At 40.6% G+C, this 12,297-nt stretch overlaps 2 protein-coding genes across 3 annotated transcripts; both read right to left on the minus strand.

The window, feature by feature from the left end:
- Positions 1–3,905: 3,905 nt before the first annotated feature.
- Positions 3,906–9,664, minus strand: si:ch211-105c13.3 (uncharacterized protein LOC325758 homolog). Of its 2 annotated transcripts, none has more exons than XM_020927901.2 (3): positions 9,508–9,664; positions 4,588–4,709; positions 3,906–4,347 (listed from the first exon to the last, which is right to left on the minus strand). In XM_020927901.2, the coding sequence occupies exons 2-3, from the start codon at positions 4,705–4,707 to the stop codon at positions 4,192–4,194; spliced, it is 276 nt and encodes a 91-aa protein (XP_020783560.1). In that variant the 5' UTR covers positions 4,708–4,709; positions 9,508–9,664; the 3' UTR covers positions 3,906–4,191. The 2 variants fall into 2 exon arrangements, with proteins under 2 accessions (XP_020783560.1, XP_020783559.1); XM_020927900.2 differs by lacking the exon at positions 9,508–9,664 and adding an exon at positions 9,002–9,138.
- A 315-nt stretch (positions 9,665–9,979) lies between these two features.
- Positions 9,980–11,802, minus strand: LOC110163197 (protein S100-A13-like). Its single transcript, XM_020928133.2, has 2 exons — positions 11,450–11,802; positions 9,980–10,471 (listed from the first exon to the last, which is right to left on the minus strand). Exons 1-2 carry the CDS (start codon positions 11,576–11,578, stop codon positions 10,340–10,342), a joined length of 261 nt encoding a protein of 86 aa, XP_020783792.1. The 5' UTR covers positions 11,579–11,802; the 3' UTR covers positions 9,980–10,339.
- Between the last annotated feature and the right edge of the window lie 495 nt (positions 11,803–12,297).

The following is a 12,297-nucleotide window of genomic DNA, read 5'->3' on the forward strand; positions in this document are numbered from 1 at the left end:
TCTGAGAGAGAAGAGAGCGACATTAGACAACTGACAGTGGAACAGACATTTACACATCCTATTGATCTTAGAATATCTAACAACCCTGTATTGAGCAGCACATGTAAATGTATACACTGGTGTTGGAACATGTCCAGTTTGTGCGTGATGGAAAACTGAGTGTGATTTTTAGTTAGCCTCAGTGTTTTCTCCTGGTCAGAGCCTGAGATGTGTGCACATATAATGTAATGTAATGCTCATGTGTTTGTTGGCTCCAGAGACAGGAGCTCTGGGAGAGCACATGGTCAGGGGCTGGACATGTGAGCCAGCGTCAGGTGAGACTCGAAGTCTAAGCAATGTGATAGTACTAAAGTGAAGCTGCTCCAGCTGAAACAAGCAGAGAAAACTCTAAATGCTTGTCCAGCCTCCACCTCTGAACTGTGAGGACTCCTCAACTGTCACTCACATTTAACACTGTCCTTCTTCTGGATGTTTACAGAGACAGGACGGAAGTGTCAGCTGTTGTACATTCACCCAGTGGCCACACTTTCAAACATCTACACCACACAAGTATTATTAAAGAATCTGAAAAAGTCACACATTTTTACACAAACTCTTCTTACCTGAGAGATGGGTGAGTGCTGGCCTTGTGGTCAAAGCTGCAGAGAGAGAGGAAACGCAACTGATGCTGGTCCAGAGCTGGGACATGTCTTAAATACCCCTTCACTCCTCCCATCCCACCTGAACCGCCTCCTCACACCTGCTGCCCCCCTCTCCCCCTTCTCACCCCCGTCCCCCTCCTCCCCCTCATCACTGTGTCCCCATCCACAGCTTCTCTGCTTACACACCAGACACCTGCTATCTGTGCTGGGATCCTGCTGTTGTCCTGCAGAGATGACATAATGGTCAAAACGTTAATGGCACTGAAAATACAGAAGAGGCATTAAGTAAATTGAAAAACCCATAATCTGTCCGAAACTCAACTCTAAATGGTCTGGTGGCACTCAGGTGACAGCACAGACAGCCATAAAGATCCACTGTCCAGTCCACACACAGTCACGTGATAATCAGTTAATACGACAAATGTTCACAATGAATAATATTATTCAATAAAAAATGAACAAACTGGTTAAGAAATACATAATAATAAATGGATTTAAAAAACAATATTCCTGTTTTTTGTCCCAAATCTACCTGTAGGTTAAATCCACCGATCCAGGTTTTTCAATTCCGATACCAATATCAATTTTATAAGGCTTTAAGTAGCTGCCAATATCTGATAGTAAGTGCAGGATTTTTTTTCTTTCAAAATACAGTTACCTTATTTCTAAACTGATTCGATTGTGTTATGTAACTGTTATGTATCCTGCAAGTAACTGAACTGCTTCGTATGATTTAAGTTTATCAGTCCGTAATGAGTCCAACCAGGATATCGCCCAAACCAATATCATGGAGCCAGTACCCAATACTATTTTCCTAGATATGAACCGATATTTGATGCACCAGTATTTGTATTGGTGCATCAATAGTTATAACACCTAGATGGGGGTAAAAGTTGTGTTGCAAAGTTGTTTTCATGCAAGAACCATGCCATTCACTAGATAAGAAGGTACTTCAACTCAAGACACGCAGAAAAAATGTGAAAAAAGAAGTGCATTTGAACATAATTTTCTTCAGTTTTTTTCTTTTTGTTTCTGATAGACCATGTGTCATTTTAACTACTGTCCTCTAGTCATTGCATTTAAAACAGTCATATTACAGTGGGATGTCTTGTTTATTATGGAAGGTGTAAGGTGCCTTGTCAGCTGCAGGGGATTTTGGAAGAAGAAACCCTTTGACACTGTAGCCGAATAACTCCAGAGGATAGACACACCACACCTGGCAACCCTGCAAAGGAAATCCCAAACAAACGCATAGTAACACCAAAGTCTATGCACTTCACATTAATACTTCATAGCGTTTTATTTAACTGAGAAAAAGCAAAATATACGATTATTCCTTTGTAAATCACATGTTCAGCAAAGTTATGTGGCCAAAGCAAGAGGTCAGCTGATAACTTGGCTACATCATGTGACAAGACAACATTTTAAAGAGTCTAAAATTTAACACTAGTTGGAGGGCAGAATTTGCTGATAGAAGTAGCTTGTTTCTTAACAGTAGATGCAGATGATGTATGTATGATCCGATGTATGATGATCCCCTGGCCTACCCTCAAAGAAACCAAAGTTAATATAAATCTTTGTCTGCAAAAATATGATGATATATGTTAAACAGTGATTCAAACACAGGCAAAATTGTTGTCAGTTCAAAAGCCTTTACCAAACATATTTAATGGGGCAATTCTGTGGACCCAAATCCTAATAAGAACTTTTCTGGGATATAGATCACTGTCTACTCTGTTGCAGCTAACCCATGTGTGAAAATTATTTCTTATGCTTCTCAAACTCCTCAATAATTGTGACTGGGTGGATTGCATTCTCGTCTCAAGAAGCAAGAATGACCAGGTTTCAACTTCTGAGTGGTGTGGGGCCTTTTTTCTTTCTGCATCAACTTTTCATGTTTCTCCTCTGGGTAACTCTCCTCCAGACACTTTTTTTTTTGTTTTCTCTCATCAACCCAAAACAAGCCCTATATTTCTAACAAGCACAGCTCAAGTGTTGGTCCACCCATGAGTTTTACTGAAGCTGCTCACTAGGGATGTAACAATAACCGAAATGTCATGATATTGTATCATTAAAAGTTCTCACAATAATATGGGAGGCCATCACAATATATTGAATTACAAGTCTCTTCGCTTAAATGAATAGTCATGGTGATTGTAATGTCTTTCTTTGTGATTTTAGTGTCTTTCTTATTCTGTAAAGCACTTTGAATTACTTTGTTTTGCCTTGCCATGGTGCAGTAACTAAAAAACAGAGAACTACATAGACCATGATGCTTTGGTGTTGTCAGTGCAGACTACATGAAGAAATAACTTCATTAAGCACATTTAAATCTTAATTCTTCACAGTACCAAAGGCTTTTAAAAGGAAAAGTAACATATTCACAATTTTGTAAACCTCTACAAAATATTGCAATGAACATTGCAATCGAACCATGACATGCACATCGTGAAAATGTCATATCGAGGGATTTTGATGATTTTGATCGTTACATCCCTACTGCTCACTGCTCCTGGTGTGTTTTCCCAGTGGCATTGAAATGTGGGTTAAATGCAGAGGATGAAATTCCCTGCAGTAAAGACTATCCTAACCAATGTGATTATGATGAGTTTTGGCACTGACATAATAGAATCTGTTCCTGCCATCACGAAGAAATATGGGTGGAATAACCTTGTCATATATATATAGACTATATTCATGAGTTGTGTCAGCGGATCTCATTGTATGGACACACTGCTGAACATGGAGTAAATGTATACGGGGAATGAATATTTTACCTTTTTACTCCAACTAAATCCATCCTTCGCCCATAGAACATGAGGTTGGACATGGTGACAGTGATGTAGGGGGTAGGGACAGAAGACAGACAGAAAGCGGTCAAAGCAGAACAGTGACACATAAAACATATAGTGCATTTGAATGGATGTTCTGCGCAGTCATGTGTGAATGGACACAACATGTACATCAGATGAGCCTATGTTATTCTATGTGTGATTAGCTGTGGTGGAGGGAGCGGCCGATGGGAGTGTTTGTGTCTAATGTTGCACAGAGGAGAACACCGCACAAAGGGAAGCGCATACAGTATGTCAGGCTCACATTTCAATAGCTGATGCTGCAGAGTTTGACCAGTCAGGGGTGTCAAAGCTATATTTAGTTCACTATAGGAGGCTGGTCACAATGGAGGACAGGTTCCATAGCGGCGCACAGAATAGTCCATGGGCTGGAGTATGTCAAATGAATATGCAAATAAAGACGAGGCAGTGCTGTTTTCATATAAAGTATTTATTGTTTTGAAAATACAATCTTCTTTGCATCTAATAAAGCCTACACACAACTCAGAGTCCTTCAATCCTTGACAGCCTTTTCTAGTGTGACTTGAGTGGTTATATATGGTTTGTTTCAGAGCTCCATCAGTGGGGACAAGATATAAAAATGAGATGACTGAGTAATTTGCATACTATGATGATGAGATTAATGGCACATATAGAGAAGATATGTTACTAGATCTTGATAAAGCCCATGACGAGACGAGCTTCCAGTTTAGAGGAATCTACGAAGCTGCTTCAGTGGTGCCACACTGCTTCTGGCTCAAGGATTTGGCCAAGTAGCCAATCAGATTTAAGTATTCCGAGAAGCTGACTTTTCCATCGCTGTTTTCGTCTAGTCCTTTCTGCATCTCTTTGACCGCAGAGGAGCTGTCAGCATCCTGAACAAAAATACAAGAGGTTAAACATGGCTCTGTACTCAACATAATTATGGAGTTGGGACAATTTCTAATATATAAATTGTGTGATTCAGTTCTATAAGAGATGTAACTCACCACCTCTTAATCCTTTTTGTCTAAACAAAATGTAGAAACAAGCAATTTTGCACGAGATCTAGTTCCATCCCTAATCATCATTATTATAGGACACTACAGGTACAAAAAAGTACTGCAGGTACACACCTCCATGATGCCTCCCAGCTGCTTGCTCACGAGTTTCTTGAAGGAGCTGGAGTCCAGGTTTTCCTTCCCTTTACATGCCTTGATGTAGGACATGACGACCGTCTGTAAGGCACTCTCCATTTCTACAGAAAATAAACAAAGAGTGTGAGAAATATAGCCAAGACAAACAAATACTCTGCATGATATTAAGAACATGAAACTGTGTCAAGATTGCTCTTTGTAAATGCATCTCATGTAGTTTTAGTTTAAATCAGTTGATTCTTTCTACCACCATTCAATTCTATAAAGATTTAAATCTGAATTTTGAAGCCTCTAAAGTCTTTGTGACCACATTTTGCCCTTGTTTCTGGAATACGTTCCAGCTGCCTGGGGCCATGAACCAAGCGGAAACAGGCTTTCATTGATGAAGATGGATGAACGACATAATAAAAACATCGTTGTTCAGATCTTGATAAAGTGAATAAAAAGCATGTGATTTGAGATGCAGTGAGATAAGGAGGCGCTCTGAGGTCAATGGACAGTGGACAGTCTATAGATGCTTTGGTAGCTGTGATCTTTGACGATGGAGATCTGATCCTGAGGAGCAGCAGGAGGCCCTGAGGTCATGTTACTGCAGCCTGCCGTATGCTACACCCTACATCACATCACAACAAACAAACAAGCACCACATCTACCTCAGGAGAAACACCACGGATCAAATAGAACGTAAACATTAGACATGGAGAAAACTTATTGTGTCATGTGTTTCTTGTTTCTTGTTTTTTTTTTTTTTTTTTTTTAAGTTTGCAAGACAAAACAATTCCCTGGAATGGGTGCAGATATTTGCAGTTCACAAAGGAATGCAGAGAAATATTATTACTGAGTAACTGAATACTTACATAACTACATTTCATTCTGGGGATATTTGAAGGCAGGGTAAAGCAGCAGCACACCATACAGGCCTGAATGCGTATAAAGCTGCAGCACGATGAAGTGGCTCAGTCCATAGAGCAGGTGCCTAGGACTGTTGCCATAGCAATTAAGAATTTCAAAGCAAAATGGGTTCTCAAATCAGGAAGTAATGATGATGTCACTGAAGCCCACGCAGAGCATCTGTTTGACCTTGTCTGTCTATCAGCTCACACACAAGGATTTTAAGTGAGTATTACTTCAATCCCATATACATCTAAAGCAGGGATAAGAAGCATGCAATTCTGGTCCCAAGATACAATTAGTTTTGATGAGACTGTGTATGTTCTTGACCTTTATAGATGCTTTTTGAAAATGTAACTGCTCATTTTTGCAGGACAACCAGTTGCATCAGCCAAATAATGCAGCTTGGCCATGATATAAGAATGTTGTAATGTTACTTCTTCCCAGGTTTTGAAAGAGTTCTTTACATTGTGCAGGTAGTAGTGGACAGTGTTGGTTTCACGCTTGTTTGCACACACTGACATCCTCTACCTGACGTTACCTGTGAGGTATTTTCTTCAGGGGAGCAGAATTCCGAGACGACAGCTCTCGGAAAACTCCACAATGAAGATCCATTGATTAACTATCATCACTCATTAGCAACGTAGCACCGCAGGGTGAGGCGTCTTACAAAATGCGTGCTGACTGATTTCCAGTGAGTATTGGAAAATGCAGCTAATGATGGTAATGGGTGCTGGGGGTCATGTTATTGAGGTAATCGTACACCCCTGTAAATGTCCCATCTGACGCCACGCCTTCAACATGGCCGACTAACAAAGGGCAAAACAGACAGACAGAGACAAGCTGATAACCAAAGCAGGACAACAACACCAATTAGGGCTCTGCTGCATTAACCTAATTACAGGGCGAGAGAGCAGGACACGCTACTGGTCAGGCACCCAAAAACGGACAGATTGGATTTCATGGCATCACACACACACACAAACACACACACACACACACCCCTACACACACATTAGAGTGATCATCTGTCATCATATGCTAGCTCTTCATCATTATTTAAAAGGTTGCTATAATTGTCTTGACACCTACCCAGGCCACCTTCTGCATACACAACATAAGCAAGGCCCCGTGTCCCCATTCACCGTGTATGCAGAGATAAGGGACTATCTGTCAGAGCTCCTGACAGACCACCATCCATTAGTGTCCTCCAGCCCGCGTAATGAGATGAACACGAGTGTAACTAGGCACCGATCTACAACAGAGGTGACACTAGCTACAGAAAAAGATGACTATAAGCATTCACTGTGGTAGTGGAAGTTGTAACATTCTAGTTCTACATCTGTGACAGTAATTATTATATTGACTTATTGCTCAATAAATGGTGAATCATGTTTTTTGGGGGGTTACTATATTATGTACCTACCTATTCTTTGCACTAATGGGCAATTCAGATAAATAAAGAAGGACCACGTAACTTTTGTTGTAGGGAGTCTTAATTGTCTCCATGGAGGTTACTGCTTTGCCTGGAATGTTTCACAGTATGGCATTAATGTTATCTATGTCATCACCAGCCCACTCACAGTAAGAATGCATGTAACTCAAGGTATTTTAGGCCAGTAGAAACATGCATCTGTGATTAAATAAATTAAAATGAATGTGACATTGTGGAACATTCGAGCATTCGGCAAAGCGACTCTCCACTTGAAAATTACATAGAACATCTTTAACATCTTTGACTCATAGTGGACACAAACTAACTACTTTTGATTCTGACTTCTGTTATTTATTTACAGTGAATCCTTTACTGAGGACATGGTGTTTTATGAAAAAGAGTTTACTAGAAAGATCATACTTCATAGGATTATAGAGTCACTGCATAAAGTGGTCTTCAACCTTATTCTTTATCATCATGATTTTTTTTTTAAATAAATATGTCGCACATGGAAATTGTTACTGTGACAGGCCTAACAGTAGTTCACAGTCCTTCAATTATATTTAATATGAACTGAACAAGAGACCAGTGTCTGTACAGGGCAATTTGGACGGTAAAACTCTGCAGTGTGCATCTTCCTCTATAATCTGGTTTTAATATATTTCAAGAAGATACCAATGTTTAATTTAGTACTTAATGTGAAATACTAAAAAAAGACACATACACTAGTGTTTTCTCTCATAAATGTTCAGTAAACATACCTTTGTCTCTGAACAAATAAGACTTGCCTGGGCCTAATAATGATCAGTTCAGTGACTCAGTCCAAGCTTGTGCACACTGGTATAAAGCATGTTTAATCCAGCTTCTCTACTGGTTTTAACAGCTCTTACAAAATTAACATAATGTAATTTCCCCTTTAACGTCTGTCTCCAGGAATAAACCTCAAACCCTTTATTCCACCCACTGAAGTCAGACGTATTCAAATCACCAATACCCACAAGTGGATCTGTAATATGAATTAATTATCTTATTATTATTCCATGCACACATTTTACCAACTTCAGTGAAAGCAGCTATTGTTTTCAACCTCATTTAACCTACTTCAGGCCTCAGAGCAACAATTAAGAGCAAGTTTGTGCGCCCTCTGTTGGCAACTCGGGTGTTTTGTATGCATAGAACCAGTGCTGAAATATTTCATACACGTTATGTTAAGCCCCTAATGCCAATGCTAAGCTCTCCAAACAGTTGTTCATAACGCCCCAATAATGCACATAGAATACCTGTATGAGAGCTTTGACCAATAGTTTTGTGTAATAGGCCACAACAAAACCAGTACTAAGCCCCAGCAGTCGCCCATTTCAACACATCGTGAGGACTCCAGGAACACCGCTCACTTGTGCGCATGTTTGTAAAGAATGTTCGCTAACAAAGAGGCTCTTCAGACTGAGTTTTTGGAGAGTTTGTGGCATTTATCACTGGCATTTATAGCAGCACATGACCTCACATCATGCTTATCTGTTATTGTCACATTCACTTTGGAATCCGCAGCCCGCCACGGAAGTAGCTTTATTATATAAAGAAAAAAAGTTATGTAGCCAAAGCTATCATTCATTCTTTTAATTCTCCCATCATGATTCAAGCTCTAGTAAAAATAAATAAACTAAAGACTATAGCCTATAGCATGGACTGAAAAAGCCAGCGATTCCACGGGTTAAAGGTGACAGTAACATTTGCCGTCAGAGCGCGTGCAGCACATAGTTATGCAAAAGCAGGAGCTTCTCCAGCTGGTCAGAAACTGCTGAGGGGATGGTGCGTTTGCATCGACTTGGTCTGAGGCCATGAGACGTGCACCAGCGAGTACAGGTAAATCAGGCTGGGTAACCCCACCTTAGGACAACAAGCGCATGACGACACTGTTCTCAGAGTTTTGGGGGGTGCCCCCTCTGCCCTGCTACGGTATAATGTCTTATCCAGCCCGTCTCAGATGATAGCAGCTGTGCCAGGACTCCACCCTGCCTGTTGTTTGTACGAGGCGTGACTGACTCACTTCCTCCGCGGACATGTTACCTGTCATCGGCCTGGTCACTGGTTCTCCCCCTCACAGACTGAAGCCCTTTTCTCTGTTCCGCCACAGTCTTATCATGACATGGCGTGAATAATTCAGCCTGATAAGAGCTGACCAACTGCCTTGAGTTTGCCTCGCGATAACGGGCCGCGGCGCTTCTGCCAAACGCGGAGCGCGCAGTGAGATAAAAAGACGCAGGGGCTTGCCCGCCCGCGCCGTGGCCCACATTCGCGTTTAGCCCAAACTAATCCTGACAGTTTGTAGGGGGACCTGGGACCACTCCAACACACAGCGGATGAATAAGTAAACGTGATGCGGGTCTCGGGTTTCTGTGGAAGTGTAAAGGACTCAGGGTTGCATTACCAACAAGGAAAACCTGATCCCCATGACCACCAATACGCACACTCCCCGAGCATACAACATTCATGACAGCCTTGGAATAGGATGGTTTTCTAGTCAGCCCCAAAAAGGAACAACAAAGTGAGAATTAGCAAAGCGTAAAACTTACTGTGTGTGAATCTAGGCTTCTTCTGCTTCTGCTTCTGTCCAGGATCCTCCTCCCTCAGTCCTCCTCTAGATTAACCAGCAACACATATCTTTTCCGTGATTTAACTACTCACTCAAGCCAACTTTTTTTCATTGTCACAGGGCGTGTGCCTAGAGAGGAGGAATGCGCACAGAGGCGCAGCTTGAGCAACTGCGCTTCAGACAAATAAATGGTTACAAACATTCAGCTTTGTGCAAACTTTTCTAAATAAAGCTAAACAACTATTATAATAATATGACATTCTTTGAAAGTGGTAAATTGTGTATTTGTTTACTTTTTGTATGGTATGTTTCTGTAAACGTGTATAAACTTGTGTTCACATCTCTTTAACATGATGCAGTAAGGGCACACCCTAAAACTTTACTCACTAGTATAAAGAATGCAAAGATAAGAACCTTAGACATGAAGCAATGACCATGGTTTGACAAACAAATTACAGGTTTTCACTTTATTTTCTTGCTTTGGCAGAAAGTATCTCGAGAGGAGTGCACAGCAGTGGTGTCTGTGCGCGCGGGGAGACGTGCCAAGCTGCACAAAACTTTCCAAAAAAACAAGGAGAAAAGACTGCTGCTGTTACAGACTTGTGAGCACAGGCATGTGGGGCTATGAGTGTACTCTAAAGAACAGGCGAACTGGTTTCAATATTGCTGAAATACTTGAACAATATCCAGTAACAGTGTGCGTAATAGTTGAGGCTGGGAAAAAGTGAGAGTACTTAACGCAGACATTTGGAACTATTCCCATTTAGTCAGAAGCGCAAACGAACCTCTCTCAATAGTTAGACAGGTAAATGCTATTGGTTGGCTTTGGCATGCTTGTCGGCGAGCTGTCCAATCAGCTGCCAGAACTCCAAGAAGTTAAGTTGCCCATCGTTGTTCTCGTCCAGTGATTTCATAAGCTGGTCTATGGCAGATGAGTCAGTGTCCTGTGGGGCACAAAAAGGAAACGTGTATTTTAAAACAAGAATAAAAATATAATTAATTACAGACTACTAACTTGGTTCAATGGAGGACACAAGGGGCGTAGGAAAGGGAGAGAAAATCCTGCACATTCAGCCCTATGGTGGTTTGGCACAGAGTTGTAAGCTCTGTTGCCATCTGGCGGACACTTTAAGGAAAGCAAGACTGGAAATTTCCACAACTTTTTTCGTATAGATTCACGAGGATAATTAAACTAAGCAAATTGTCCCCGTAAACAGCTCTTTCTGTTGCTCACTGGGGGCTGAAACATACAACTTACTTTGCTTGCGTTCTCTGGCGAACCATGAGAAACAGTTTAGGTCAAAAGAACTAGTCTGCCCACATTAACACAAAGTAAACACAGTCTTGGCTGGTATGACTAACACTTAATTACCCTTGGCATGGAGCAATGTGGTGACCAGATGATCCGAGTTACCAGGATTTCAGTGGGGCTATTTCCATGTGAAAATACAGATTTATTTTTTATTTTTTGACATGAGATATTTTTGTTGGATTTTCTGCTTAACAACAACACTGTCCAGTTGGTTTATTGATATGGATTTGTTTTACAAACTGAGAGATTAAGTTAGAGGAATTGTTTTGGACTAGGTTATGAAATTTAAAGGTGCACCATGTAGTTCTTCTGGTGGAGGGTTCGCCTGCTTGCTTTCAGTGCTATGTTATGGCTTTCCCTGGAACGTTACACACACACTTTTCATTAAACTTGTCTTTCTCCATGGAGACAAGTAGGTGACACCACTAGGCTGTATATTTTACCAGAATGTATTTTGGCCATGTTTTTTGAGCAATAAACTGAATATTGCCAGACTGTTTAACAATGAGGCTTAGTAAACAGCAGCTGGCATCACAAAGTGCACCTTTAGTAGTTATTAATGTAGACACCCAAGATATGAACACATAATAAAGTGTATTCATTTACTCACCCCCACTAAGTTAGGAAGCTCAGCAGTGACCAGTTTGTGGAACTCATCTCTGCTGAGAGTGCTGGACGACCCGTCACTGCCGGCGTACACTTTGAACTTGGACACCAGTTCTCCAATGGCAGCCTCCATCTCTGTCTGAGTGGCACCAAATTAGAAGTGAACCTACAATGTGTTTTGGGAACAGACTTTGTGGTCTTTTTGTAGTCTGCTTTGAAGCAATGATTGACTTATTTCTGACAATGTACGCATTGTCTTTCCTGGAGGCTGTTGTAGTCAGTAATACAATAACTGATGTTTCCACCACATTTTCCATGATGAGATTCCACTCTGTCTTTAACAAGCCTTTCATCAGCCATAGTTAATAGTTCCTGTGTTTGACCTCTGCAAATGTCATGCATGGAGGTTAATTACATTTGTCTTGGCTCAATAATAATGACAGTTGCACACTCTTATCTTATTTGTACCACTCGTTCAAAGCCACAGGGTGCGTCTGATACTTTTATGTCCTTTTTTAATTCTAGCCCAGCTCAAACTAAATGAATTTAATTTGTTAAAGGTGTACATTTTAGTCAATTACAGGCCAAACATGTAATTACTTTGAAAAAGAAAGTAAATTAGTGGATTAAATCTTAGACTAGTAACTTACTATTGGAGAATCTGACTCATTTCATTTGAGCAGCTTAAGGACTTCAAATACATCTGGTTACATTTTTCTGGGGCATTGTAAAAAAAAAAAAAAAAAAAAAAAAAAGACAAAATAGGTTATTAATCCAGGGTTATTCCATGTTTTTCCTAATTTAAAATACAGATTCAAAGAGCTTCTGTAATCTTATTTGAATGTTAGTATA

This window comes from Boleophthalmus pectinirostris, unplaced genomic scaffold (assembly GCF_026225935.1).
Source record: "Boleophthalmus pectinirostris isolate CB_2022bp ecotype Guang Dong unplaced genomic scaffold, ASM2622593v1 HiC_scaffold_6, whole genome shotgun sequence".
Classification (NCBI taxonomy): Eukaryota; Metazoa; Chordata; class Actinopteri; order Gobiiformes; family Gobiidae; genus Boleophthalmus; species Boleophthalmus pectinirostris.